This window comes from Eptesicus fuscus, chromosome 4 (genome assembly GCF_027574615.1).
Source record: "Eptesicus fuscus isolate TK198812 chromosome 4, DD_ASM_mEF_20220401, whole genome shotgun sequence".
NCBI lineage: Eukaryota > Metazoa > Chordata > Mammalia > Chiroptera > Vespertilionidae > Eptesicus > Eptesicus fuscus.
Window position 1 is genome coordinate 107,625,917 of NC_072476.1, and position 24,671 is coordinate 107,650,587.

A 24,671-nucleotide genomic window follows, 5' to 3' on the forward strand; every position below is an offset into this window, starting at 1 on the left:
TCTGTGTTAACAGGAAGGAAACAGCCAAATAGAATCCAGAGGTACCCTCGGAACATCACGCCTTCAACATAACCTTTACCAACTGTGCTAGAAACCAGCAACATTTCCCCCAAAGTTCCCGAACCCCTCCTCGCGCCTGGCGGAGGTGGGGTGGGGGGGCAGTGAATGAGCTGGGGACACCGAAACTGGAGGGAAGGACACGAGGGAGGCACTCTCACCTGCCCAGGTGGCATGAAAGCAATGCACTGTGGGGCATGTTCAAGGTGGATCGGAGGCGTTTTCTCAGCCGCTCCCCGTTGTCCTGAGAGGCTCCGGCGTCCCCTCCCCTGAGCTGTCGCCCCCTCCCCTGAGCAGAGGTGGGGATCCCTCTCTGCCTTGGCTCAGGAGGCCGGGTAGGTGAGGGATGGAAAACGACAGTATCGCTTACTCCGAGCCTTTCACCTCTGCCTCTCGGAGCCCTTTACAACTATTAGGTCTCTTCCTACAACCCTCTTGGCTCTCTCCTGAGCCAAGGAAACAGAAGCCACTTCTAGACCTAAACCAGGGGACCGGCCTGTCCCACCCCCCCGCCCCCCGTCCCTGGGTCTCCGTTCCCTGCAGACCAGCCTCATCAAATCAGTGTGTTCTCACTCGACGCCAGAGCAAAGACGGAAGCAAAGGACCAGGGCTCTCCGGTTTCTGTGGACACGCCGCCTGCCCGGCGCGGCAGGCCGTGTGTAAGGTCACGTGGCTGTAAGCGGCCGCCCTGAGATATGCATCTTGGCAGAGGTGTTAGGATCGCTCTGTTTCACACATGAAGCAACAGGCGCAGTTCCGGAAGTGGGACATACACCTAAGTGTCCGGAATCCGTAGCTCTGATCCTCTCCGCAAGGCTGCATGGACCGCACCCCACCATAGGAGCACCCCCCACCCCCCAAGGCTTTATGAGAAGGTGGGAGAGAGGCTGGGACCCAAGGGTGCCGTGAGCACATGGCAGGATGGCTCCCCTGACAGCTTTTCCGGGTGCTGCCCCCGCGGGAGAAGCAGCGGCAGAGGAACCTTAGGCTCTAGGCCCTACACCCTGTTCCTGTCACTTCTGCAGAGCAGGGCGTCGCCATCCCCGCTTCTCAGCTCTGAGGGCCTGACCCTTCCCTCCCAGCCCCTGGCTCTCCCCCTCTCCCTTCCCATCCCCAGGGAGCGTGGGAGAAACCAGAAATCCGAACCCGGGGATCCGTTCCCTGGATTCCTGTTGTCCGAACTGTGTGGTGATGCCTTCTCTCCGCCAGCAGAGGGGAGGTCAGCTGGGTGCCGGGCTGTGCCCACACCACCGACTCAAGCAGCTGGCCTGTGGGTCCCACCACCAGTCGCTTCAGCGAGGCGCTGATGGCGGGCCAATCCCTGGGCCCGTGTGGCTGAGCTAACCGCCTCCCTAGAGAGCGCATGTGTCGGAGAGACACGATTCCGCGGTGGCATCCGGGGAGAGGACTGCTTCTAGTCATAAAGAAGGGCATGGGGGTCACACTGTTCTGAGAATAGACTTACTTACGGTCGTGTTTGCAGTAGGAGAACCCCATTCATGGGTCCTCATTCATTTATATTCAAAGACAGCTCCTCTCTCTGGCTGGAGGTGGTAAGAACACCTTCCAAATCCTCGTGGGGAGCCTCTTGCACTGCGTCTCCCCTGCAGTGGCACCCCACATCTCAAACTCAACACGCCCCTATCTGAGCGTATCAGCACCCACTCCCGTGTCTTCCCCTATGCTACCTCTACTGACGGCACCATCACGCCTCAGCCACGCAAGCCAGAAGTTGGGCCATCGGCCTGCAGTCCACCTTCCCTGTCAACACTCCCTGGCAGCCAATCACCCGGGCTCAGGACGACCCTCATAAAGAGGGCTCCATTCATCCTCTCCTTTCCCTCCCCCCTGCTCCTATGTCCATGCACGGCCTTAGCTAATTGCCGCAATAAAACAAGAGTGGACATCCCCTGAGGACAGCCACCAGCACCCGGGACAGTGTGGTGGCTGAGTGTGAACTTGGCGCCAGAATGGTGGACTGGAATCCCCGTCACTATGCTTCAGCTGTGAGATACGAATCTGAGCTTCAGTTTTCTCATCTGCAAAACGAGACCACGAATACCTCCCTGCCTGGCATGCTGTGAGGACGAAATGAAGCTAACATGCTACCAGCACTCACGGCAGTGGCGGCACACAGGGGAAGGGTGTGGTACGTATTATCCGAGCAATGGTAGATGAGGAAACCGAGGCTGGAGCCGTGCAACTCCTCCTTCAGGATCCCACAGCTACTAGATAACACTGCCGGCCCATGAATCCAGGTCGGAAGCAACATTCGTATTCTCTTCCACACGCCACGTCTGGGTTGTTAATAAGAAAGCGGAGCCTCTGAAGTGCCGATACAGAAAGACATTTGTAGAACAGCATGCAAACTATGATCTCATTACAAACATTTGGAGTTAATGACCAACTTCCCTAAAATTCCCTATGAACCTTGTATACTCCTTTGTCGTCTCATTTTCATCCATCTCTCCTGCTAAACTACCTGGGGGCAGACTCCCCGTTGCATAGCAGCAGAGGGCCAGTTATGCAGCACTTCATATTTGTTACATTGCTGAATAGCATAGAATCTTCAGATAAAAAAGAAACTTTTTATTTAGCAGATAACAGTACTAGGAAATAATATATGAAGGTGGTTAACATAGTCAAACTTTCAAAAAGTTTAGAGGCAAGTACTATTTCTTCCATCCCATTCCCCAGACACCCAGCTTCTATCTCAAGAGACAGCCATGGTGACTAGTTTCTTATACATATACTAGAGGCCCGGTGCATGACATTCGTGCACTGGGGGTAAGGGGGTCCCCCCAGCCTGGCCTGCACCCTCTTGCAGCCCAGGGCCCCTCGGGGGGTGTCCGTCTGCCGGCTTATGCCCACTCCCCATGGGCAGGCGGACATCCCCCAGGGGTCCTTGCTGCTGCTGCGGAGGCGGGAGAGGCTCCCACCACCACCGCTGTACTTGCCAGCCGTGAGTCCGGCTTCTGGCTGAGCGGTGCTCCCCCTGTGGGAGCACACTGACCACCAGGGGCAGCTTCTGCATTGAGTGTCTGCCCCCTGGTGGTCAGGGCACGTCATAGCAACCGGTCGTTCCACCGTTCGGTCGATTTGCATATCAGCCTTTTATTATATAGGATTCTTCAGAGATATTAGGGAATTGCAATGATGTCTTTGCAACATTAATAAATTTAAATTTATTGCCAAAGATGCTTTATGCACATGTAAGCAGTATGTTTTCTTTTCTAAAAAGACACCAATTTCTCTCAAACTCACAAAAGAATAACCCAAACATAAACTGTGTGTGTGTGTGTGTATGTGTGCGCACAGGCACGTGTGTGCATACCAACAGCAAAGGAAGGTGCTAGTTGTAAAACCAACATCCGATTCTATGCAACTCTATTTACAGATTCCCTCCCCTCCCAGCTGAGCTTATGATCCATTGCTTTGGCCCGAGATTCATTTTTATTGTGCTGTCTGTTCCCTGGACATGTAAAGAGTAGGCATTCTGTGACATGGACACGACACAGGACTTTCCATGTCTTTCAGCGAGATGTCTGAGGTTACTCCAACTTACTACAATTTGAAGCAAGAGAAGTGCTTCCTGGAGGGAGGACAGAAACCACTCTTCCCAGGTGGTTTTCGTCAGGCAGAGGTTTGCAACGGCACTGGAAGGCATCGATCTAACACTTTAGTAACGGACTTTTAAAGGGACTTAGCACTTGGCGCTGCGTTCTCTCAGGTTGCTAGCCTGCTCCTATTACGTGGGCTGTGTTACACGGCATGGCACACTCAGACTTGGACATCACTTAGAAATGACGTCAGAAACGTCATTGCTTAGAAAGACGTCACACCAGTGGGTCTATGCCTGTGCTTGCAGAGGAATTGGTAGGAAATATTTCCAACTCTCTGCTTTATTCTGAATAAAAAAGTCCCATGTCTCTACTCCTCCATAATATTTCCTAGTTTCCATTTCTACATACTAAAGGTACATTTACTTTATTTCGAAAAGACAAAACCAAACAGACTGAACAAAAAAAAATTTACCTCAATATATAGGGTTCCTGTCTTTTTTATGTTTAAGTGATTAAAACATAAGAATTTGAAAACTAAGTAACAGCTATAGTTCTTCTCATCTCATCTTTGGGGAAAGCAACTATTTTCTTCTTCCTCGCTAGTCTCTTTCCAGTTTGTTGCTAAACGACAGCAAATAAATTAGAGAGTTGATGTCTACAGTAGGTCCTCGGGTTACGTGGGAGATCCGTTCCTATGGCGACGTAAGCGATTGTCGCTGTAAGTCTGAACCCACCTCCATAAGCACCTACGTCACTCACATGGAGCACAGACACGGCAGTAATAATGTGACACAGTAGGAAAAAATTAAAAGAAAGAGAACAATTCCTGACCTTTACTTGTGGTAAATAAATAATAAAAAACATAAAGCACGTATGTACATACGTCGAAATGATGGCACTTTTTTTTTTTATAAATAAACGGGAGATGGCGACGTAATCACGAAACGACGTACGTCAAGTCCAACGTAACCCGAGGACTGTGTCCTTACTTTTTATTTTAAACTTTATTTTATTTTTATTGTTCCAATATGACTTTAAGAGCTGATGTTTAGACATGTCCTTTCCCTGTGATTTCTTTTAGGGCTGCTCAGACATGGTACCCTGTGACAAGCCAAATGGAGCCTTTGTGTCCAGGGGCCCCCCATGGGAGATGCACCCAGAGATAACTGACGGGTTCTTCCTTCTCTCCTAACTCTGTCTGCCACTAAGTTGTCCATTTGTGATTCCAAGTCTTTGCTGTAGACTCCGTGGTCGCTCTGACTGTCAATGAGCTCTTTTTATGTGTTCCTTTGTTAGTGCCTTCTTCTTGTTACGTCTGCCTCCTCAGTTTCCATTCGAAAAGCCAACCACCAGGGCATCCTGCCAAGTCATCTCGGCCAGCTCAGCCAACTTATTGCAGTTCTCACCAATCCCAGGAAAGTCCTCGTTGGGCTAGGAAATGGCCCCCGGCTCACAGAGAAGACGGATTCTCCAATTCTGACATTATCTTCTTTCCATTAGATACGTTATTTGTCTGTCATCATGAACTTACTTCTCCATCAGTCTGCTTTCTGGGCTCAGGTTTTATTCCTTTCCGTTCCCCTATTCTTTCACCGAAACATTTCTGTCCTAGGAACTGAACTCTCCTGGTGTTTAGAATACCATTTTGAATGAGCGTTTCTGCATCTTTTCCAAACACACTCCCGTATCACGGAGCTCTATTATTATACGTATAGGATTGCAAAATAAATGGGCATTTGTTAAATGAATGAGAGGGATGTGGTTGTAGGAGATTTAGAAGTTTTCTGCTGAATCTAAATGGGTAAGTCATATAGTAAAATGACAGTGCTATATGAATGCATTGGCACTGCTTGCGTGGCCTCCACCAAGACACCAACATTTCCCCGCCTGGCATCTCTAACGAGATGTCAAAAAGTCAGCAGAGGAGAACGGTGGGCTGGCAGGGTGGTGAAGAGAATGGCCTCCGGTAGGAGACAGCCTGAGTCTGACTAGCATTTACTAGCATTTATGAGAGAGCGCAAACACATATAAAGATTCGGCCCTAGCGTGTCTTGGGTCAAGTTGCTTGATGTCCCCTTGTTCAGTCTCCTCATCTATAAAATAAAGATCACAGTCCTCATCCCTACCCACTCACTTCAGAAGCTTGTTTAAGGAATAAGTAAGCTAACATACACAAAACAGCTAGAAAGTAGGTGGAATGGTACTATTTATAGCTGGTCACTATTAGTCTGCAGCTATTGCTTGTCTTGACAACGACCGTAATTCAAAGCAAAAAACGAGGTGAGCATACAGCATTTTACATCAACGTCCAAGGCAATGACACAGTGCTGGAATACTTCTTCCAGGAACATATTCGAAGCTGGGCGCCTACTAAAGAAAGCCATCACCTCCCTACCTCAATCTGGACACTGTCTTTGAACATCTCTACAATGAACTGAAGTCATTAATCACCAACTATTACTAACAGGAGCCAAAGATGTAATGGAATATGGCTAAGATCTTGTGACAAACTCCTCTTCCGCTGTAGTCCTACTTATCTGCAATTGAAGAATCCTATTTTGGGAGGGGAGGGGGAAGTTATAATTGTATTTACATGCTACAAAATTTTCTTAGTTTTTTATTGTCATTATCTCTTTATATTTGATGGGAGATCTTGGCAAACACCAAAGGTAGAGATTGAAATTGTAAAAAATGCCCATTTTATGGTGACAGATTATTAGAAATTTAAGTTAAAGCATTAAAATTTTTTTTTTTTTTTTTTACAGCATGGCATTGACTTACATGTTTATTGGCCAAAGGATTTCTATATGGGTTCAGTCAAAAGTTCCAAGTAGGTAAGTGGTTTTTTTCAGCTATATTTTAAAGTAGGATCAATGCTACCCATAAGTAACAAACTACTATTTCAGATGCCAATACATCAAACAAGACAATAATGTTTTATTAATACAAATTGCTATCAACCATTCTAAATTTGTAAGAGGCTGGGATGTTTCAAAAAGGTATAGCTATTTGTGGCCGACGCTTCAGGGCAATGAATGAAAGAAATCAACACTTTCCCCCATTTACCCTTCCTAGTCACTTTATGAGAGAGTGAAAACACATTGAAAGATTCGGCCTTTACGTCTAAAAGGTGGCTACTCAAATCAGCACCAGTTAGAATATAATTACTCTTGAGAGACGTGTATCTCATTTTGGGTGTACTAACTGTATAAATCGGTTTCAAGTGAAAGTGACATTGTATGATGATCACCTTTTGGCCAAATCTAGCATGCTTGCCTTTTTTTTCTTTCTTTTTTTTAACTTGTTATTCAACTGCTCAGGCCTGATGATTAAATGATTACTCTTTTGTCCTTCTATGAGTTGGGAAAACATTGGATTTACTTCCCTTCCACACAATCAATCAATCGATTTTCAGAATGCCTAATGACGCTTCTTTCAGATTCCCATGCGTTTATTGCTCCAAACATGCCAAGGGACTGTCATTTACTGGGGGTGGGGGGTGGGGGTGAGGGCGGGAATCTTCAAAGCCAGAAGGGCGCCTGGGCTATCAGGCTGAATACCTACAATCAGCCCATCTGATAGCATTCCCAGGCCGCCGGAGGCCCCTGAGAAACAAGATGGAGTCTTTTGGGTTGTTATCCAACGACTTACCCACAATGACTGCGGTGACGGTGAGCAGCACAAAAGCATTCCGAAAAAGGTAATTTTTGACATCCTCCTTGGTGATGTTCTGCACTTTCTTCTTGGCCAGGAGTGTGCGCTTCCGGACGCCTTGCTGGAACCTCTGCATCCTGCCGCCCGCCCTGGGCTCTTCCCCGTTGCTTTTCGTCATCCTTTACTTCTCCAGGAGGGTCTCTTCTTTGCACCCTCAACGTCTCGGAATCAGCCCCAGAAAGCCAGGCCCCTTTGGGGTTTGAGAACACACCTAGAGCGAGAGAAAGAGACAAGCGTTACATCTCCGGCGGGGAGGTCAGGAGGTCAGCGAGCTGGGCACCAGGAGGAACGGGCAACCCGCACAATCTCAGCAGGAATCACCATGGAGGCACAATGCCTGGGCTGTGCACACCCGCCGGGCCACGTGTGGGAAATGTGCATACATGCAGAATAAGTGAACAGAAACCTGTGTTCTACTTTTAAGAAATCTGTCTTCCCCCCTCCAAGGAGGCTACAAAAGGGCTGATGAGAGCTGGGATGACTGAACACTCCTGCCCCCACCCTATTCCCCAGAACCTAGCTGAGTGCTTTGCACAACGTTCGCCCTCAATAGATGTCCAACGGAATTGAATGCACAGGAAACACTCAATAATTACTTGCTGGCTTATGTGGTAAGCATGGCGAAGGCATAACCAGGTCAATCAAGTGAATTGAGGTATTGATAGTTCACCGTTGGAGCTTCCTGTTATAAATAATGAAGCAGCTATTTTCTTCATTTTAAAAAAAAATCATCATAAATATCAACTAGTACACATGGCCATGAAAAGAACACAAGTGGCCACAGGACTTGGCAACCACATTTGACTATTTCACAAGGCAACTTCTGAATTTCTTTTTTTTTCTTTCTTTCTCTGTAAAATAAGAAAAGTACTCTGGGCACATCTATCCACCACCTGCAGTCATCGTCAATTCCCACGTTTGTTACAAGTGCAAGTGCAAAGCAGTCTTTGTCTTTGTGGCAAAGGCACTGAGGTCTTCTGAGGAGACCATCCCGACTTCCGAGTATTTTAAATGTCAGGATTTCTAGAACAGACGAGAGGAGTCCAACTTCCATTCCAAACGCGACGGCGTGCGGTTTCTCCTTTCTTCCCAGCGTTCCCCGGTTACGAAAACCCGAGGAACTCTTTGCAGAGGTGGGAATCGTGTTTTTTGAAAAATCAAAAGGGATACCTCCCGCTGCTTTACAAGATTTCTAATCTCTAATCTCCACCACGGATCAAGCCAAGAAAAAAAAAACACCAAAAAATAACCAACCAACCAACCAACCGAGCCCGTGGACGTGAGTCTGGCAACACCAGCAGCCTGCGTGTGCGACCGCGGGGGCGGTCACTGGCAAACCCTCGGGCGCTTCTGGCAAACCCAAGTGTGGAAAGGGAAAAAGAAAAGAAAAAAAAAAAAAAGACTTGCTTCACCGCGTTGACTTTTAAATGCAATCACAGGGCGGCGTCCGCGGTAGTAAGACCTGCACGTTGAGGAAACGCCTCCCAGCGGAGCGAACGCGTAGGGAGAAGGGATGAAGAGGGGACGCCCAAGACCAGACTTTCCCCTCCGGACCTCCGATCGCCTCCTCCAGCCCGTCGCTGCCCCGCAGAGCCGCCCAGCCCCGATCCCGTTCCAGATCTCCAGCCACCACCTGCCCGCCGGCGCCCCGAGGGACCGGCTCCAAACCCGCACTCGCGTCCCGGCACCGGGAGACGCCACGCGCGCTCGTGACAGTCAGGGACCCGCGCGGACTGGACCTGACCCTCGCGGCTCCTCCGCCGGGGAGACGGGGCATCCCGCCAGCAGGACGGAGCCCGGGCGGCCGACTTACCTTGGCGGACCCTGTGGCGGGCGGGAGGGCGCCCAGGCGGTGCCCGGGGAAGCCCAGCAGGTAGGAGCGGAGGGGCGCGCAGGGAGCCCGCGGGCATGTGCTCTGGGACCGCGAGCGGCGCGCCCGCCACTTAAGGAGCGGGGCGGAGTCTGCGCCCGGAGCGCGGCGGGGCGGGGCGGGGGCACCGGGCCGGAGCGGGAAGCCCGGGGGTTCTGCACTAGGGATGCATCGGGGCGCCCCGGCAGCGGGCTGGCTGGCTGGGGGTGGCCCCCCGAGACCACGTTCTGGCGCGGTCGGGTCACTCTCGTTAGAAATGCAAACGGCGGCGGGGAGGCCGGGCCGGGGAAGCGCGCGCGCGCGCCGCGGGCTGGAGGGCTGGCCGGCGCGTTTGCAGGCAGCCCTTTCCGAGGCTACAGCAATGACCTCGCTCTATTCCCGCGGGCTCCCTCCCCTCGGAGAAACCCGAGAGCGTGCCCCTTGGCCTGCTTGTACCACTGTTAGGAAAGAGTCCCTCTCTTTGGAGTTGGGGACGTAACTGGCATTTCTTGGGAAGATCCTGAACGCAATCTAGTGGGGGGTGGGGGTGGGTGGGGGGGATGCTTGCTTACTACAATTCTCCAAACGTGCCTCAAGTCACTCAAAACACAAGCTGAGACATGCCCCTATTTGAGCAGGTTCAACTCTATGGTAACCAATCTAACGTAGCTCAAGGTGCCTGCCTTGCAAAGATTAAAATGGTGACCCAAGGAGACCAGGTTATTTGCTAAAAACTACAGAGTAGAAACAGTTTTTATGACCCAGGGTGTAAGTACACACTTGAAGGTTTGTGATTGCAAAAGGTAAGTTGCTGTGCAGATGGATGCCTCCACTTTAAAGGATGCTACATGTCCGCCTCCGCCCCCATCGTTTTTAGGAACGAGAAATTCCTCATTGCCTTCAGAATATATCTGGCACGTTCAGTGCACTTTTCTTAAGAAGGAAAATCGATTGTGGAAATAGGTTTTAAGACCGGCTCCGCTCCAAAGCTTTGACATTGTTTAACACGAAGAAAAAAGTTTTAATAGGAGCAAAAACCCACACCAAAACTAACAGCCAGGGGTCTGCATTCCTGCTCATTGACTCGCATATTCACCATGCAAAATCTGCTCAGATTTTGTGTCCGTCACCCAAGAAGAAAGGATGTCTTTTTCCTTCGTTAGTAAATTCAGGGGGAGAGCCTGAAGCTCGGTCCCCTGCCTGCTTCCACGGCCCTTCGGAACAGCTGCTGGCTGTTATACTTGCTGCTAATTTGTCATTTGAAAGCCGTGGTGAATCACGTAAATGCTTTCAAACGACAAATTAGCAGCGAGTATAACAACTTTTAAATTTGGCATCATCTGGAGAGTTGATTGAAAATACATACTCTTGAGAGTCTCGGCCCTCAGCAATCTTTCTCTTCCACTCACATCCCAGGTCACTTAGCATCTGTGCCACGTTGTCTGCCACTTACTTATACTGTCGTCTACTGCTCCTTTCTCTTAAAAATCCTGTTACAGTTTGGCTCCTCAACCAAAGTATAAGTTCTTGGAGGACAAGGACCAGTCTTATGCCTGATGCATAGTAAACACTAAATAGCTCCTAAGTGGATGGCATGTTGTAAGGGTAGGAAACAAAATGCTTTTCAACCTTCCGTGTTCAAACACAACCACTGGATTTTATGTTGGCGCTTCTGGTCTAAGCGTGTGGAGCAGATGCCATTTCCCAATACGGTGACTTCATTTTACAGCGTTTATTTACTATACTAAATCCTTCCTGGGCCATGGGTTTAAGGCTAATCCATCCACATTTCTCGAGGAAGTGACCTGTATTTCCAGGGAATTTAAAGAGAAATCTTTAAATTATTTTAAATGGAATTTCAAGCCAAGGGGCATTTCCGCTTTTTAATCCTGGTTTCCCCCTCCCTGCACCTCCACCCCCACCCCCCAAAGCCCCCAGGGAAGAAAAAGGACCAGAAAAACCACACTTCCGTTAGTATAGAGATGAGAAGATCCAAGTCCCCCCGCCCCCGCAAGTTTCTCACTTTCTTTCTAATCCCTAAAGCTTGATTAAAAACCATTTCATTATTTTGGTTGCACAGACATTATGGGAGTCTGGTGTACCCTTGAGAAGGGAAGTACTTCGCTCCTGAAAGTTTCGTTGGCTGTACTAAAACCTAATGAGAAAACGAGATGCAAAGAGTCTCAGTTCAGAGTTCATCTGAATGACAAGGGTCTAGGCCAGTGGTCGGCAAACTCATTAGTCAGCAGAGCCAAATATCAACAGTACAACGATTGAAATTTCTTTTGAGAGCCAAATTTTTTTAACTTAAACTTATTCTAACGCCACTTCTTCAAAATAGACTCGCCCAGGCCGTGGTATTTTGTGGGAGAGCCACACTCAAGGGGCCAAAGAGCCGCATGTGGCTCTCGAGCCGCAGTTTGCCGACCACAGGTCTAGGGGGAATACTGGGAATGACTTTTTTTAAGCACCACTTTCCCTTTTGAAAAGCTATAACGATAGTGCCCTCGGGGCGACCTGGGTTTACTCAGCTCACATTTCTACCTTTGCCCCTCCTTTATAACTAAAACCCGTGAGTGTAAAACATTTTCTTTCCCTTCACAGAAGTACTGAATGAGCGAAAGATCAAGAAATTATAACAAGCCTCTGTAGACTGCATGCCATTTAAAGCTACTCTGGGTAGGAGACAGAGCCAGGAAGTCATATTAATTTTGGTATTTCAGAGTGGAGAAAAACTCATGTTGGCATTGCTGCTCCTTTTGAAAAATCTCTCAAGGATTTCCTTTGAATATACTATTATTAAGCATGTTATGGGTAATTTTTTTTTTTTGGAGAAAAAAAATGTCACTATAACAAGATACAACCACATCCAACCTAACCTTAGATTGACCCTCCCATTCATTAGTTTGAAGTGTGAGGGATCATGATTAACAAGTAAGTGCTGTGCCCTGGCCCGTTTGGCTCAGTGGATAGAGCATCAGCGAAGGGTCCGGGGTTCGATTCCGGTCAAGGGCACATGCCTGGGTCACGGGCTTGATCCCCACTAGGGGGCGAGCAGGAGGCAGCTGATCCATGATTCTCTCTCATCGATGATGTTTCTCTCTCTCTCTCCCTCCCTCTCCCTCTCTGAAATAAATAAAAACATATTAAAAAATAAACAAAAAACACACAAGTGCTGCCCTGACCGGTTTGGCTCAGTGGATAGAGCGTCAGCCTGCAGACTAAAGGGTCCCAGGTTCGATTCCGGTCAAGGGCATGTACCTTGGTTGTAGGCACATCCCCAGTAGCGGGTGTGCAAGAGGCAGCTGATTGATGTTTCTCTCTCATCGATGTTTCTAACTCTCTATCCCTCTCCCTTCCTCTCTGTAATAAAATCAATAAAATATATTAAAAGAAAAACAACACAAGTGCTGTAATATAGTACAGAATAGTCAAATTTCGAAATTCAAAATAAGGGAATTCTGGAAGTTGAGAAAGAAAATGGGTTGGCAGAACTTTTAAAGTTTATCACATATTTTTCACTTTTACTTTTCATTTCATAAGGGATTTTGTCATTCCTTGTTCAAATAGCTTGCCTTTAGGATCATCATGAAGTGTGTCAATTCTCCTTCCAGAAGTTGGAAATTACAGAATGTGATGACAGTGGATGGGACCAGGTTTAACCCACATGGAAGTACTCCAAGTAGTAGGACTCAAAGTAGCACTTGTGATAGTTGGTCTTTTGTTTTGTCTTAAAAATGTTTTCCTTTCTGGGTTTGAATGTAAAAACAAACAAACAAACAACAACAGAAAAACCTGTAGTGAACTGTGGTGAGTTGGATTTTTAACTGACTGGGTTTATTTTAGCCTATGTGAAGCCTGGAAAACCCAAATAGAGGTGAACTATAAAGAAGTTCTATTTCACTCATTCATTCATTTATTCATTCAACAAACCTTAAGCTCCAAACACCAGTCCCTTTCCTCAAGGAGCCCAGGAACACACCTCAGTATGCAGTGTGCAAGGGGAGGGCCCCGCAGAGAGTTACGGCCCTCTGAGTGAAGGCCTATTTACCAGGTCTCCCTACAAGACTGAGCGCTCCTCCAAGGCACTGTGCTTGGCTCAGCATTATATGTGCAGCAGACCCAAAACACCGAAGCAAAGAACTTGAACTCCCAGTCAAGGCAAGAGGGAGTCACAGGATTTAAGCACAGGTGTGATTTTTACTGTTAGGCAAGAGAGAGGAGGAGCTTTTGCTAACTGGGATAGTTCACACTCACATTTAAAAAAACAAATCCCATTGGAAAATGCCGGCAATCTCACAATATTGAGGCCCTTCAAGGGACAGGCTGGCATGGAGTCTAAACTGCTTCCAGGACAGGAGGTGTGTACTCTCCAGGTCACGTGGCCTGCCCACTTCATTCGTCTTAGTCACCAGCATGATCTCCTGGTACATTCTAATGTTTTGACCTCTGATGGGGTTTAAAGAAGCAGTCTGAGCAAGGGCAGAGGCCTGGGGATCCCTAACATAAAAGGGAAGAAGAACAAGAGGAACCTCTAAATAGATCTGCAGATGATGAGAAGTTATACCAACCATTTTATTGCAAGTTAGCTAAGTGTTGGACATAATGGTGGTTTAAAGAAATTTAACTCATTTTCTCCATATTAAAACTAAACGGGTCTACATTTTAATGAAGATGTCATTGTTATTAATTATGATTATACTAGAGGCCCGTTGCACGAAGAGATTCATGCAATAGGCCTTCCTTCCCTTGGCTTCCAGCACCAGTTTTCCTCCAGCACCCGGGACCCAGGCCTTTGCTCCGGCCAGAGTCTGCCTTCTTCGTCTTTGCTGCAGACTCCGGAATCTGCAGTCTTGTCTTTGCTGCGGCACTCCGCTCCTATAGATCCCTTCGCCCCCCCCCCACCCACTCATAGCAGGCATCCTGCCCCGCCTGGCCACTTCGAGCCTGGAGCAGCTGGGTGGCCGCCATCTTTGGCCTTCTAATTTGCATACTCACTCTGATTGGCTGTGGGCATAGCGGAGGTACGGTCAATTTACATGTTTGTCTATTATTAGGTAAGATTGGGAAGTGGCATTTTCCCCAGTTACTCAACATGAGCCAAACCTCAGAAGAACTAGAATTTTGGTTTAATTGGAAAAGATTGTGCAGGTTAATTGGAATTAAAGCCTTCAGCAGAGTGCTAGCAACAATAACAGTCAACATTTTTATAAGGCTTTATAGTTTTACTAGTGGCTTGGTGCATGAAATTCATACACATTAAAGGGGAATTAATTAGAGGAAATATTTTCATATTGCTATTTGTCCTTTCTCTTTAATAGAAGTGTCCAGCAGGCCCCACCCCCATTGGGTGACACCAAGACCTAGCTGGCCCCACTCCCATCAAGCCCCACCAGGCAGGAGATGCAGCCTCACGTCCCGGTGCCGGAGTGGGGGACGTGGCCTCAGGTCCCCCAGCCCTGGCCTGCACCATGCAGCCTCACCCAGACCTGCTGCACTATGAGATCCTAGACCCGCCGTGGCACGGGACCCAACAATGCACCTCCTGGTGACCGGTCGTTTGGTCATTATGGATGAAAATAAAGTCATGCACTGTAGAGGGCCGCCTGGGAAGGCACATGGACATTCTTTAAATTGTTGTCAGCTGAGCCTGAGGTGACTGGCAGAGCCGCGTCTCCGTTACACCCTCCCCAAGAAGGTGGGGGGTGTTATCAGTTCTGACTTCTTACCTTTGTCCAGGTGTCGGCTTAGGGGACTTTGATATATAAATCCAGTCAAGCACCAGGAATGCTCGGGCCTACTCAAGAATGCAAATAAGCTCCTTTGATCCTAAGTTTTGGTGATACTTCCTGGTATTTGGGGGTATAAAATAAATGTGCTGTGTGGGCTGGTCGTCGCTGCCTCTCCATCAGAGAGAATGGCGTCCCACCTGGCTCCCAGCTTTAAATCTATTTCTGCGTCTTCTTTCTTTCTTTCTATTATTTCTCAATCCCTGGCCACCTCCACTTAGAACCGGTTTGTTCATCTCTCTTTCCGTGCTGGACGCGGAAAAGGGAGATCCCCGCCATATCTGGCCCCCGCGCATCTGGCCCCCGCAATGCACTTAAGCATGCACATTCACTTTCAATGCCTGATTTGTCTATGTTCTCTAAATTGCAAAATAAATAAAATCTTTAGCCATATAGCATCATAATGCCAAGTTCTTTATATAATGACACATACCATTCTCTCCACTCAGTATGCTCCATTTGAATGGATTAAATGTATGAGACTCATATGAAAGGCACTGTTGCTTGCTCTTAATAGAGGAAGCATTAGCTCATTACCTAACGCCATAAAGTGGTTTAAATGGCATATACTGACTTGAAGAACAGAAGGAAAAATGACAAAAAACAACGTTCAGTGCTGTGGTCAGCAGAATCCTCTGCCTTTCCCTTTGTTTTTCTGCTTTTCCCATGAACTTACTTGCGCTCTGCCTCAAAATCAACACAGAAGACAAAATTAGATGCTTTAATCTGCATTTTATAGTGCCATTTGAGTACAAAGAGGTGCTTTTTAATCTTCACTTTTTTTTTTTTTTAATCAGTGCAGCTTAAACTTCCTCCCAAAGTTCCAGGAGACAGGCCAATGTGGCTGTGCGGACACACCTTTGCTAGGTGCTGTCAGGCTTCAGGGCTGGGGCAGGGAACATGCCAGGTGTTGCCGGGAACGAATCAGCTCTCCTCTCTACATAGCAGGCGTCTTTTCATTATAAAATGCAAAGCAGCAGCCGTTTTCCATTACCCCCATCCCCAGCCCTCCTCGCCCAGGGGCGTAGGAAGGGGCTGGGAGGATATTTACTCTCGGCTCTTTGATTTCTCTTATTTAACTGAGCCCAGTGGCAGCTGCTTCTCTGAGCACAACGCCAGCCGGCTCAGGGCTAGCTGCACCTGGAAGGCAAGCGGCAGAGCTGACCAGGGGCTTTGACCAAGCCCGAGCTGGGCTTGGGACATCGGGAGCTGAAGGAGCCGGTGTAGGAAACCAGGGTGTGTGGTGGTCCCTGGCACGCTGTGTCGCACAGCAGAGCTTGGCTTCCCTCCACTCCTGCAGCTGGGGAGAGTTGAGGCTGGGAGTTGGTGAAACTCGCTCACCTGTCGGAACCCGGATTTGGGCTGGGAGCAGGGCCTGGTGGCCAGACAGCACGGGTCACAGCAACCTCGGCAGGCGGCAGGCGGCTCTCCCGACGCCACAGCCAGGGGCAGGTGTGGGGGCTGCTCCCGAAGATTCTAGGCCCTCCCCCAGCTCTGCACCCCTGCTCTCCCCCTTTCACCCACAGGTGCCAACAGCATGGTGTGCCCCAAGGCTTGGTGTGCAGACGCCAGGGTTGCAGGTTCAAGATGCTCCGCCTCCCTCTGACACTTTGAGCCGTAAGCGCCAGCAGGGACCTTTCCACTCGATCTTGGTCTTTGGCCACTGCTGAGGTTGTAGGGAGTCTTTAAGCCTGGGATAGCCAGGACCTTTGCCTCTGACCAACACCATGCCTGCAGCCTGCCTGGGGTACCCCCAGCCCCAGGAAAGTGTGGGGGCATGGCCGGCCTGGGTGAGGGGCTGTGGGGGAGGGTGGTTGGCTAGCCGCTCCACCCTCAATTGGGGTGGGAGAGGCTGATCAGAGGTGAGGCTAGGGGAAGGGCTGGGTTCTCTGGCACCTGTGGATGCGCTGTGCACACAGCCCCGCCTACTCCTCGCTGCGCACATAGCCTGCTGATCAGTCATTACATGATGGCGTCCCAACCAATTTGCATATTACCCTATTATTAGATAGTTTAGAGGTCTGGTGTAGGAATTTGGATATGGGTGAGGTCCTACCAGCCCGCCCCAATCAGAGGGGTGGGGGTCGATCGGGGTCGGGGCTGGCCCAGGGCAGGGGTCGCAGGCGGTTGGCCGGCCAGCCCCGCCCCCTGGTCAAACTCCTGGTCCAAATCCTGGTCAAGGGGACAATTTGCATATTAGCCTTTTATTACATAGGATAAGCACTTTTACTTGTGTTATCTAATTTAATCTTTGTGACAATAGAGGTACACTCTATTATTTACTAGGCCAGTATATCCAGATTTGACATGGAGCTTTACAGGGATTAAAGAATTTGCCCAGGATTCCAGTCAGTGAGTGACAAACGTTAACAGTTTTTGAATCTTTGGTTTCTCATCTTTTTCCAAAAGAAGTCCCAGTAGCTTTTATTAAAGACAGATAGAAAAGAAAGTAAGGAACATTAAAAGGAAGGTCTACCATCAGGTATTTCTTCTGGGAAGTCACTTCTAAACTTCTTCTCCCTGACAGGTTGATTGCCCCTCCTATGTGCACCCAAGGCTCCCTCCTGGGCTTACGTTCCCAGAGTGGCTACCACCCTGCTCTGTGGCTCTCCATTTCTGGACTGTGGGATCTTCGAGAGCAGAGCCTGTGCTTACAAACACTGTAAACGCGGTTACCAGTACAAAAGGTGCTCAGTAAGGAGTTGCTGTATGAGCCGAAACCGGTTTGGCTCAGTGGATAGAGCATCGGTCTGCGGACTGGAAGGTCCCAGGTTCGATTCCGGTCAAGGGCATGTACATTGGTTGCGGGCACATCCCCGGTAGGGGGCGTGCAGGAGGCAGCTGGTCGATGTTTCTCTCTCATGGATGTTTCTAGCTCTCTATCCCTCTCCCTTCCTCTCTGTGAAAAATCAATAAAATATATTAAAAAAAAAAAAAAAAAAAAAGAGTTGCTGTATGAGCCACAAATACGAGAGTTCATCAATCCATCTCCAGTCCTAAGACTTGGAGAAAGGACCTCCGTAAACATCAAACTTTAAAAGGGGGGAAGAAAGCCCTGGCCGGTGGGGCTCAGTTGGTTGGATATGGTCCCCTGCACTGAGAGGTCACCGGTTCTATTCCCAGTCAGGTCCTATGCCCGGGTTACCGCTCGATCCCAGTTGATGCTTCTCTCCCTCTCTCCCTCTCCTTTGCTCTCTCACTAAACTCAATAAAAACATATTTTTTAAAAAGGGGGATAGTGAAGAAAGCCAAGGAATTCCCTTTCCAATTATTACAAGATAAAATAGACCCAGATAGGGCTGCTCTAACGGACTAGGTGGGAGGTGGGATCAGCCTAGCTCAGGGTTCCCTTCTTTCTTCCCTCAGGTGGGCCCTACGGCACTTCATCAATGCATGGATTCAACCCATCTGCCTTGAAAACACGCGTGAATGAGGAGTCAAGCTGTCTTGTGCCATGATTCCTTAGCGCCAGGTCCAGGCTTCGAGCTTGGGTTTTCAATCACGAAACCACACGTTTCTCCCTCTGAATTTTGAATATCGTCTGTAAAATGAGGTTAGATAGATTATTTTTCTCAAGTCGCTTTTCCTATTAGCACCCTGTGATTCTAAATCAAGTCATGCCAATAACGGGCTTGCCCTATTCACTTTGGTTTGTTTAGTTAAAGACACAGATTTTTATATGCACTCAGTGATTAATGGCTTCTCATTAGATTTCTCTGCCACAAATTAAACACCAACATATAAACAGTCACCAAAGGAAGCTTACTGAAGGGACCGAGTTTTCTGAAGCACAGCGATGACATGAATCTTTCATAAGCGCTTGCTCATATAGAATCATAATTGCAGCAATCATGACAGATACACATCTTTTGTAAGGGAAAAAAGTAATTACAATTTAAAAGCACACAGCGCAAAGTTGCCATCACAAAAACGACCATTATGGCAACTATTTCGCATTTGGACATTTTTTTGGCAGGAGGTCTGGGCATTGTTTATTGTGAGTCAGAAACAGGCACTGAGAAAATATGCAAATTTTTTAAGCAAGAGAAAATGCAGCTTTGAGTTGAGAAAACAGGGTGAATGGTAGAGGCTGTCTGGGCCTTGAACACAAACCAACCTTAGTGGCTGAAATAACTTTTGGTCATTGGACGTTATTATAATAATCTGGGGTGAGGTCAGAATAAAGTTAGTGTATGCTTTAAAACACACATTTGAGATTTGTGTTGTGCTCCTGAGTTAACTCCTTCTTCTGCTAATGTGTTGATGGACTGATTCGCAGTAGGAGGACCAGGGAAGAAAGCCTCCAGCATCCGTACGGGATGCCATCTTCCCTGGTGGGGCAGAGGCACTGCTGCCCGGTGCGGCAGGTCACCTCTGGGTCACAGAAGAGGCAAAAGCAGCCCTCTTCCTCACCCACCTGCCCTCCCACACAAGTTCACACCTGCTCATGTGAAATTAACTCAGGGTGACCAGTTCATTCCTGTCAACAGGCCTCAGTTGTCAAAGGGTATTTCTATTAGTAAGTCCAATAAGTTTTTCTAAATCTCTTAAGATTAACAGGTGAATGTAGGAGGTAATAGCATTTTGAATAAAAATTCACTGAGACGGAGTTGTGTAAGTTTGGGCAAATGTTGTGGTCCTCCCATCTAAATAAACGTGAAATAAGACCTTGGTTTCAAACTTTTAAAAAAACCATCTATACTAATAAAAGGGTAATATGCTAATTAGACTGGGTCAACCAGACATCTTCCAGATGTCCCACTTCCTTCCAGACAAAGGCATGGTGGCGGGGGTTGAGGCAGAGGCCGTTAGGGGAGCAAGCAGTTAGGGGTGATCAGGCTGGCAGGGGAGCAAGCACTTAGGGGCGATCAGGCCTGCAGGTAGAGGTGGTTAGGGATGATCAGGCAGGCAGGTGAGCTGTTAGGAGCTAGCGGTTCCGGATTATGAGAGGGATGTCCGACTGCCGGTTTAGGCTCAATCCCTGGATCGGGCCTAAACTGGCAGTCGGACATCACCGAGGGCTCCCCGATTGGAGAGGGTGCAGGCCAGGCTGAGGGACACCTACCCTACTCCCCGACCCGCCCCCCCCCCACCCCCGCCGCCCGCTGTGCATGATGAAATGAACAGCAATGTGGCATATCACGGATAAGCCTAGGCCAGGGAGCCCAGAGCCTCCAGATTGGCCTTTCCTCTACTTTCCTTTCCCTGTCCCTCTTCTCTTACCCTTCCCTTCCCCACCAGCATCTGGACCTCCCTCTGGAGTGGGTGCCCAGAGCAAGATGGAAACGACTAGATCAGGCAACTCAGATTCTAAGAATAACACTCTCATAAGCTGGAATAAGCTCTGAGGAAAAGACAGAAGGTGTAAAGTAGACTCTCAAGACCCCACAGTATTGGTGATGCCTCAATTAATCCATTTTATAGAGGTATGAGTTGTTTAGAACATTCAGCCACAGGTAACCTGTGTGGGTGTCTGTGCCACAGGTCGCAGGCCTAGGCCTGGGTGTGTGGGGATGGTGGTGGTGATAAGACAAGACTGGACTGAGGGACAGTCATATTTTTTATGACCTTGTGACCCGGCTAAGCCACAGGACAAATTAATGGTTTGTTCAAAGTCAAGTAAGTGGATGTGCAAGTCAAGACCAGAACCCAGTACGCACTTGCAGCCCCAATCATTTTCAGAGACACATGTTGTCCGATAACACCCATTATATTCAGTGAAAGCCTGGAATGCTTGGAGTCAGTATGGAGACAGATGTTTTTAAATCTAGTATCGGAAAGCTGTGCTGTCCAACATGGCAGTCACTAGCACGTGTCGCTAGTGAGCACTGCATGTGGCCAGTGCAAACTGAGATGTGCTGTGAGTGTAACGCACACGAAGGAATTTGAAGGGTTAATAAAAAAAAGTAAATATCTCATTCATAATTATTTATATTGATTACATGTTAGAGCGATAATATTTTAGATATTGATTAATTAAAATATATTATTAAAATATAACAAAACCAATTTTGTCTGTTGTTTTTGCCCCCCTTTTAAAATTTAGTTTTTAAAATATATTTTTATTGATTTCAGAGAGGAAGAGAGAGAGAAACATCGATGATGAGAATCAGTGAATGGCTGCCTCCTGCACTCTTCCTACTGGGGATCCAGCCCACAACCTTAGCATGTGCCCTTGACCGGAATTGAACCCGGGACTCTTCTGTTCATAGGTTGACGCTATATCCACTGAGCCAAACTGGCTAAGGCTCTTTTGCCTCTTTGAATGGGACTAGTAGAACATTTTAAATTACATATGGGACTCATATTTCTATGGAATAGCATTGTTCTATAGTGATTACTCTTTACAAGTATAGAGGTATTTGCTCTTTATAGGGGAATCCTCGGAATTATCAGAGCTAGCAAAATCCCTCTCCAGTTAATTCTCTCCCAATTTGTTTAAATAGAGTGATATGCGGTGAGAATATTTTTGTGTCTGCATAGAGATTTAGTGCTAATGGTAATAGCAATAATAATAATAAAAACGGCTACCATTTATTAAATCTTTTCTATGTGCCAGGCACTATGCCAAGTGCTTTACATTTGCCTCATTTACTTGTCACAACAACCCTATTGTTACTAAGTTTTATTATTCCCAGTTTACCAATAAAGGAATTGGGGTTCTGAGCAACCGGCCAAGGTCATAAGCTGGTTAAGTGGTTGGACTGGGACGCCACCCCAGGCCGCTTGCATTGAAAGCTCGGGCACTTGAGTGCCACACAGATCTGCTTTACTGGAAGTCCCTCTCCCAATGAAAATACTGCCCTCAGAGCTCTACAAATGCCCATATGCTTGAAGGCCTAGAGGGAAGTGGAATACACAGAGAAGGGCCAAATAGTTGCCATCTTCAAGCATCAGAGGGAAAACATATGTGAAATATGTGACAAAACAAGACCTGGTGAGAGATTAAAAAGTAAAATTCTCTAGGCAGATAGGAGAAAGATTAATTTCAGTTGTGGGGGAAAGGCAGGGTTTTATGGAAGAGGCAGCATTTCAACAAGAACTCTGAAAACGAGGGAGTTGCCGAAACCGGTTTGGCTCAGTGGATAGAGGATTGGCCTGCAGACTGAAAGGTCCCAGGTTCGATTCCGGTCAAGTGCATGTACCTTGGTTGCGGGCACGTCCCCATTGGGGGGTGTGCAGGAGGCAGCTGATTGATGTTTCTCTCTCATTGATGTTTCTAGCTCTCTCTCCCTCTCCCTTCCTCTCTGTAAAAGATCAATAAAATATATTAAAAAAAACATTTAAAAAAACAAAAAACAAGGGAGTTTCTCCACAGTTGAAAATAGCTAGGGAGAGTCATTGCAGGTGGAGGAACCAGCAGGAGCAGAGACGCAGAGCTGTGTGAGGGACCAGCAAAGGACTCCAGGTTGGCTAGTAACACGTGGCAAAGGTGAGAGAAAGGACGGGAGACACAGAGCATGCCATGTTTGGACAAGTAGAGAAGTTGGAAACAGCATTTCTTCAGTTGAAAAAAACCTTCAGGTGGGACTTTCAAAATCAAAGGTAGCCGTATTTTAATGTGTTTTGTAGAATGCTAAATTCTTTTTTTTCTAGAATCTGTCCTAACAAGCAATAACACCAACCACAACCAATTCAGCCCCTAAAATCCTCCAAGAACTACCCACTCTTCGTGAACCAAAAGGAATATACCCAAATGTCACAAAGACGTTAGGGGAGCAATTTCCTGGTGGCCCACAGTCTTCGTATTCCTGCATCTCCATCAGCAGGAACAGAATGCCTTCTTACCTCCCTGCCCCCACCCCAATCCACCCTCTGCTCAAAATCCTGGCATCCTTCTATTCCATCAGAGGAAAATCTGTTTCAGGGCAATAGCTTCACCAAGGGATAACAATTGGTAACACGTACGAGGCAGGTAGCAAAGATGAGAAAAAGCAGTTTTCACCAGACACAGAAGAGGTGACTTTTATTAGATAATCTGCTGGGATCCCTTGTCAGACGTCTTCCGTGTTTTTAAAATGCAATATTTAAGACAGAGCTCACTCCTCATGTCCTGGACACGTGAATGGAGTGTCCCCTTTCTTAAGGGCTGCTTATACTTGCATCTTTTCTCTACCAAATCCACTAGGACTCAGAACTTTTACTGCTGGTTCTGTTTTCAAATTCTTCCAGGAAATTGGAGTTAGCAGGTGAGGCCCATTCTGGGCAGTTTAGTGCTGAGGAGGGTGGGAGATTCGTTAGGAGCCTCCTGAAAAAGCATCAGTGAAAGATGCTGGTGGTTGGGCTTAAGGTGCCTAACCAGGGAGGTGGTGAGAAGTGGCCCCATTTGGGGAAGTATTTTGAAAGACAATTGTCAGGATTTGATAATAAGTTGAACAAAGGGTATAAAAGAAAGAGAACAGTAAAGATAAAATTAAGATTTGGGGCTTGAGCAACTGGGTAAACAGAGCTACACTGAAATGAGGTGGAGAGCCAAAGGTTCAGGGAGGAGGCTGGTGAATGAAGAGTTCTGGTGTGGATCCTCTCAGATCTCCAAGTGCAGATGCCCAGCTGGCAATGGCATTCAAGATAGAGAGGAAGCTGGAATCCCGCATTTGGGACTTTCCCCACACATGGAATTAAAAGCTACAGCTCTGCATGAGAGCATCGAGGGAGTGCGTGCATGAGCGTTCATGAAGACAGAAGATGCATAATGGAAATGGAATGGCACTAAAACTAAAAGAGTCACGGTTATTTTGTTTAACACTATACATGCTAAGTACACTATTGCAAAGGGTACTATGACATCATTACAAAGACTAGAATTATATGTAATGGAATTGCTAAATTAGATAGCCACATTTTTTTAGGCTTTTTTTTTGGGGGGGGGGCAAGGGAGGGCTCAAAAAGAACAGTAAGGTGTTTTGTTTGTTTTTTGGGGGGGGGGGGGTTTGGCCTGATAAACTGTAAGACTATAGTTGTAATTTGCTGATTTGGGGAAGGCCAGGAACAGATATGTGTGGGGTGTGGCCAGGGCAGGAAATCAAAACAAGTAAAGCTGCGAAATAGGCTGTCAGATGTAAGGAAGGAATTCGGGGAGAGGTCTAGTTTGAGAATAATTAGCATCTAGACAGTGTTTAAAACGATTGTGGTTTAATGTTAATGAGGTGGATGTCATCTTCACCGCGGGGAGTGCAGCCAGAGGATAGATGATGAGGAAGAGATCATCAAGGGCTGGCCCTGGGAGCTCTCCAATGTCTACACATGGAGAAGAAGTGGAGGCATTGGAAGAGAGACAGTGAGGGAGGGGAGGAAAAAGCACAAGTGTTGCCCACTATGTCAGATTATCTTACACATGACGAGTCCTTCAGATGTCTGCTGTGTTGGATTTTATGTACTTACATGTTTTATTTTATTCTGAGAAAAGACCTCATTAAATTGTCTGAAGGAACCATGGCGCAGAAAGATGGAGAGCCCCTGCTGTCTCAGATCATCTCCACACGCTCCCCTTCTCGGCACCACGAAATTCTTCAAGGTGGGATCGTAGTCTGCTGAGTATCTTGAGTATCTTAAGGTCAAAGACATTACCTTTGTTCATGGTGTCTTTTCTCACCTGAGGTTTTAAATCTTAGACGGTGAAACCGGATGTTGTTACTTTTTTCTCCATGGCCTCTGTGAACTGGTTGTACCCCCCCATAGGTTGGAACGCCAGTGCTTTCT

General features: G+C 47.6%; 1 protein-coding gene across 1 annotated transcript in view; it reads right to left on the reverse strand.

The window, feature by feature from the left end:
* Positions 1–9,233, reverse strand: part of SLC1A3 (solute carrier family 1 member 3) — a 72,221-nt gene extending 62,988 nt beyond the window's left edge. Inside the window, exons 1-2 of the mRNA XM_008154829.3 lie at positions 9,148–9,233; positions 7,272–7,545 (exon numbers count right to left, since the gene is read on the reverse strand). Coding sequence (XP_008153051.1) covers positions 7,272–7,452 — 181 coding nt within the window. The 5' untranslated portion in view covers positions 7,453–7,545; positions 9,148–9,233. The remainder of the gene's footprint in view (positions 1–7,271; positions 7,546–9,147) is intronic.
* Positions 9,234–24,671: the final 15,438 nt, after the last annotated feature.